We start from the raw sequence: 6,420 nt of genomic DNA on the forward strand, positions 1-6,420 counted from the left end.
AGTTTTTGTAGCAATTCTTGTTTTTTTTTTTCATTTTTATTACTGTAATTAACTTGAACTAATATAAATTTGAATGCAATGAACTTCAACCTATTATTCTTATCTTTCTCATCTGCTTATTCTGGACTCCACAAGTTTCTCATGATATTTGCAGGAGTGACAAAACGAATTCAGAGATAGATTTAAAAGATGGTTGATATTCAGTTAAAAAAATCAAATTTGCAAAATGATTTAAGATGACTGAGAGAAGTTTATATAGTTAATTACAAGAATAGGGTGTGAAATATACTTTGAATGAGATAAGAGATAGAATACTACTGAGTGTCTAATAATAGAATGCCTAAGTCTAAGATAAAATTTTAAGTGTCTAATGGAGAGGAAGTGTATTATTTTTCATATGTAGTCAAATTTATATTACAAAAGTATAGTAGTTGTGTAAAGGTATTTATATTGCTATTTAACTATGAATCATTATAGAAAGATTATTGCTTTTAATAATAACTAATTTAAAGTCATTTTTTAGAATAATTTCCAATTGATTAAAAGTATAAATTACATAAAATGAAAGTTTTAAACTCTTTCTATTTAATTTTGATTAATTTGATGAAGTTAATGATGAAACCAAATGAAAATGTGCATGGAAGTGTCTTATCATTACTGTAATCTGCCTTAATCTAAATGTTTTATTTCTCACTCACACTTAAAAAAACTAGTTGCAAATCTGTGCGATGAATCTCTTGTATGACATGATAGGTGGGAGAAACGATGAGAATGAGGTGGGCTTATCGAGAATTTTTTACTTCTTATGCTATACTCATTGATAATAACAAGCACTAGAATTTGGTGGAAGTGAACTAGAATTCAACGAGCTAATAACCCACCTTTTTGAACCAATGAAAAACATGACCAGGATTTCAAATCCTAGACCACAACGATGGAGCATACTACAATGACATAGTGTTCTTCTTCCTCGTAGAGCCATTGTTATGTCTGTTCGGTTGCTAACACGCCACAGGGTTGTTGTTGGCAGCATATTTTTATTTTGGGATGTCGTAGTATAAAGACAAACAGGAGCAACCTGAATTCCTTGTTCCACTTGTTGTGGTTTCACAAACAATACTCTTTCTGTTCTCTGTCACTTTTCTTTTCTTGAGTTCGATCTATCATCCATGATGGACTTCGTAGGCACAGTGTTGGAGATCATAATTCGCTTGTGGGACTGTTGTGCCCACGTCCGTGATTATGAAGAGAACCTTTCTTGTTTGAGGGACATGGCGTCTGACCTTCTAGGCCTTTGGGTTGACGTGAGTGTGAAGGTTCAAATGGCCGAGGACCAGCACCTGAGGCGTCTGAATGAAGTGAATGATTGGTTGGTTAAAGTTGAAGCCATGCAAAGAGAAGTTCAAGCTATTCAGCAGAGAGTTGCTCATGCTCAAGAAACACGTAGCAGATGTTTGACAAATTTTCCAACAAACTTCAGGATGGGAAGGATTGTAAGTAGAAAAATAGGTGAGATTCGTGAACTTATTGATAAAGGGCACTTTGATGTAGTGGCTCGGGAAATGCCACATGCTGTGGTAGATGAAATCCCTCTAGAGGTCACAATAGGTCTAGAATCTAGCTTTGATGAACTTAGTGAATGTTTTGATGATAATAATGTGGGAATTATTGGCTTGTTTGGAATGGGGGGTGTAGGAAAGACAACCCTGCTCAAAAAGTTCAACAATGAGTTTCTTCCCACAAAATTCTATGATGTAGTCATTTGGGTTGTGGTGTCTAAAGAAGCAGATGTAGGGAGTGTTCAACAAAGCATAGGAAACAAATTAAATGTTCCTGTTGGTAAATGGGGTGGTAAGAGCATTGATGACAGAGCTATTGTTTTATACAACTTTTTGAAGAGGAAGAAGTTTGTGTTGCTGCTAGATGATTTATGGGAGCGTATAGATCTTCTGAAGTTGGGGATTCCTCTCCCTGATACAGAAAACGGATCTAAAGTGATATTCACAACAAGGTCCATGGAGGTTTGCAGGAGCATGGAAGCCAACACATGCATCAAAGTAGAATGTTTAGCAACAAATGAAGCATTTGCATTGTTCAGAGAGAAAGTGGGTGAAGAAACTCTCAACTCTCATCCTGAAATATTTCATCTGGCCAAAATTGTGGCCAAGGAGTGTGAGGGACTTCCTTTAGCTCTCATCACAGTTGGAAGATCTATGGCTCGAAAGACTCTCCCTGAATGGAAACGAGCAGCACGAACTTTGAAGATTTATCCATCAAGATTTTCAGGTATGGTTGACTATGTTTATTGTTTGCTAGAGTTTAGCTATGACAGTTTACCAAGTGCCTCGCACAAGTCTTGTTTCTTGTACTGTTCCATCTTCCCTGAGGACTATGATATTAGAAAAGATGAACTCATTCAACTGTGGATTGGGGAAGGTCTTTTAGCTGAATTTGGTGACGATGTCTATGAAGCACGAATCCAAGGAGAGGAAATCATCGCAAGCTTGAAGTTTGCTTGTTTGTTGGAGGACAGTGAGAGAGAAAATAGGATTAAGATGCATGATGTGATCAGAGACATGGCTTTGTGGCTAGCTTGTGATCATGGATCCAATACCAGGTTCGTGGTGAGAGATGGTGCATGCAGTGGTTCAGTTGAAACATATAATCAGGCAAAGTGGAAAGAAGTAGAGAAACTATCAATGTGGCGGCATAGCATTCAGAAACTATCAGGAAAACAAGATTGCTCAAACCTCTTGACAATGCTAGTTAGAAATACCGAGATAACCAGCTTCCCAGAAGAGATCTTTCTGACTGCAAATCATCTTAGAGTGTTGGACCTGTCAGGTAATAAAAGAGTAAGAGAATTACCTTCCAGCATTGGGGAGTTAGTTCAATTGCAGCATTTGGATCTATCAGGTACTGACATACAAAATTTGCCAAGAGAGCTCCAGAACTTGAAAAATTTGAGGTGCCTGCTGCTGAATTATATTTGCAACAGGCTTGTCTTCCCAAGGAATTTGATATCAAGTTTGGTGTCATTGCAAGTGTTTAGCAAATTACCATGGGAAGATCAGTTTATTCTTCCTGACTTGGGGGAACCTGAGGAAGCTGTCTTGTTGAAAGAACTGGAATGCTTGGAATACCTTCAAGACATAAGCATTGCTCTCTTTTGCTTTTCTTCTGTGCAAGTATTGCTGAACTCTCCCAAGTTGCAAAGATGCATTAGACATCTCAGAGTACTTTCTCCATTCACTTCAACGCCACATATTATATTATTCTCACTTTTGACAAAAATGCAACATCTAGAGGTATTATCCATGTCAGTTTCTTCTCCTTCAAGTTTAGACCATGTCAGGAAAAAGGGGTCTCCATCATCACAGTGTTCTATCACAGAGTGCATTCCCATGAGTTCAAAACTTACTGAGCATGGTTACATTGTTGGCCTCCGTGAGTTATCCCTTGAAGGGTGTGACATGTTGAACTTGAATTGGCTCACTCGTGCTCAAAGCCTTCAACTCCTTAGAATATACAATTGTCCCTCCTTGGAAGAAGTCATAGGTGAAGAATTTGGCCATTCAGAAAATGTTTTTTCGAGTCTTGAAATTGTTGATCTAGATTCTTTACCAAAGTTAAGGAGCATATGCTCACAGGTTTTACAATTTCCTTGTCTTAAGGAGATCTGTGTAGCAGATTGTCCAAAGCTGATAAAGCTCCCTTTTGATTCCAATAGTGCAAGGAACAGTCTGAAGCACATTAATGGACAGAAAAGTTGGTGGCGTAAATTGCAGTGGGAAGATGAAGCCACAAGGGATCACTTTGCTTCAAGATATGTACCTTTGCGCAAAATTCGCAAAATACGTTGAATCCTGTATGCAATTGATATCCAACTGAATAAAGCCATGTATCTTATTTTTGTATCTCGAATTTAGTAATAGCTACATGCATTCTTGAACGTTTGGTTTGATTGTACTTGTTTGTGAGAGAGATATTCAGGAAATGAGAAATTTTTGTTCAAGTTTTATGCATCTTCTTTCATTAAACCAAGTAAAAAAGAGGTATTTGAATATAAAAACTAAATTAAAAAGAATATCAGTGTGAAGAGAAATTATGTAAGGGTATGCAAATGAATAAAGGGCCACTGGGCCTTATGTGGAGCAGTCAAGCCCATTAGCCTAAGGTCAGCTTAATCTTAGGAAGGGCTCCTCAGAGTTCTTTTTCACTTTCCTAAGCTCTTTCCCTTTCTCTCTTTAAACAGAACCCTCTTTCCTAAATAATTGCTCTGCCTTCTCTCTAAAAGATCCAAACACTGAACCGTTTAAATTTTAATTTGAAGGTGCCTAAATGATCGCAGTGGCAAGAGCTTCATTTTGAACCGAACAATTTCCTGTTCCGACCGGTAAGTTCCCATTTCCCCTTCTCTTTGACTGTTCTAGAACCTAGGGCATGCAACTTTGCTGAGTTCACGTGCCTTGTACGTTTTTCCTTCCATTCTCTGTCTATTCGAGCTCTAATAGCTATGTTCTATCACCAATTTGGTGATCTGTAGGTTCTGTCAAGTTCCGCTCTGTGTGGAGGGTACTGTTAGGGCATCTACTGTGAATTGTATTGAGCAACCCAAAAGAAGAAGGTAAGGGGAGCTAATGATTTTTGGGTTGAATATGTTTTATGTATATATGTATGCATATTAATTTCGGAAATGATATTTTTCCTACAGCGCGTTTCTGTTTTATCAAAGATTTCTGTATCTAATATTTAAATTATGTGGTTACCAAATTTGAATGATTTGGGATATAAGAATTAGGAAGTGTGAGCGGACTGTATGTGTGAAATATAATAATGAGGTACATTGGTTGAGGGGTTTTATTCCTGGAAGAGATACATGAACGTGTGGTCTATGGGTATATTAAAATATTATTTTTAATTGCATTGGAATTGACATATAGGTATGTGAATGGAAAGGAACGTAAATTAAGCATTTCCATATAAAAAAAAGTGGGTTACGTAGGTTGAGTGGAGAGAAACTTGGAGGAATGTTGTTGTGTGCGTCAGGAACAAAATAGAAAGGAAGAAGGGGTTTCTTTATAATAATAGTATAGGTATATTAGTGGTGGGGTCCATCCTTTTTGTTAGTAAAAGAAACTTTAAGAAATATTGGAAGCATGAAATTTTGCATGCATAGGAGGGGTGTGTGAGTAGAATGGAGCCATGCAACAGTGGTTAGTTTATGGAAGAAGTGGTGGAGTTAGAAAATATATAGTGTGATATATATTATATTAATATAATAGAAATATGATTACAAAGTTATGAAAGTACGATCCAAGTGGTAAACCAAGTTCCATCTGTGTAGAATCTCTTGGTGAGATTCTTAGTGGTTTAGAATGAAAGTAGGAGCTCAGTCTTGGGGGTCTTCCTCACGCTCCAACGGTCTTTTTTCTCACGTAGAGAGGATTGAATCATGTGGTGAGGAGTAGTAGGAGGTCTTAATCTCGGAGGCTTCCAGTATGCTTCAAGACGCGGAACGGACTAACCTCGTGAGTGTGGCAGGGTGGGGAACCCAAGTTTCATAAGCCACCACGGGTGCATGACCCGCCATAGCTCGACTCTCATTCTAAAGTCCGGACGAGTCAAGTCTAGTGTTCAACATGTTAGGATACCTGTCTTAATCTATTTTGATTTGAGAATAACTCTTGTAGATTCTATGCTTGACATGATGCATGTTTTTTATATTTAATTAGCTCACCCTTGCTTGCCTGTGTTTGTGCATGTTGTATGTGTTTCCTTTTGCGATGATCATCCACTTGGATGAGAGCAGATGGCGAGGAGGATACTTTGGAAACAGTTCTTGATGGGGACGGCAATGTTGCAGCTTAGATTTGCTAGCTTTTATTTCCATGAACTCATATTATTTTTGAATAACTTTAGTGCATTTAAAGTTTTAAATTCTCTGTAATTTCCAGGGAGGAACTATAATATTCTAGTTTTCAATTCCACACTATTCTAAGGATGACTGTAATCCTAATTACTCTTGACTGCTTTCTTATATTATGCATGATGACGTCTTTATTATATGTATGCCTTTTCTATATATTTTGGGACGTCACATTTATGGTATTAGAGCAGTTTCTGTCCTTAGAGGATCCTGTAGGGTATGTGTGTGCCTTGCTTGTGCTGTGTACTCTTAGTTTTGTGTAGGATGGTTGTCCTTGTTTCCTTGGGTTGGACTGATGGTATTTTCTCTCTGTGTGGACAAAAGATGGCGCCTAGACCTCCACCTCCTCCTCCTACTCAGCCTGAGCCTTCTGAGAACACCAAAAGACTGGAGGTTGTACTTGAGGCTATGCAGCTTCAGAATGATGTGCAACAAAACACCATCGCTCTTCAAAACCTAGAGGCTGCAAGAGTGTCAGCTGAGAACACTCA

At 37.9% G+C, this 6,420-nt stretch overlaps 1 protein-coding gene across 1 annotated transcript; it reads left to right on the forward strand.

The window, feature by feature from the left end:
- The first annotated feature begins 1,169 nt into the window (after positions 1-1,169).
- Positions 1,170-3,863, forward strand: LOC124827384 (putative disease resistance protein At1g63350). The gene has a single exon (XM_047300432.2). It carries the CDS (start codon positions 1,170-1,172, stop codon positions 3,861-3,863), a length of 2,694 nt encoding a protein of 897 aa, XP_047156388.2.
- Positions 3,864-6,420: the final 2,557 nt, after the last annotated feature.

The sequence above is a fragment of the Vigna umbellata genome, chromosome 4 (genome assembly GCF_029865625.1).
Source record: "Vigna umbellata cultivar VRB3 chromosome 4, Vumbellata_1.0, whole genome shotgun sequence".
NCBI classification, from domain to species: Eukaryota; Viridiplantae; Streptophyta; class Magnoliopsida; order Fabales; family Fabaceae; genus Vigna; species Vigna umbellata.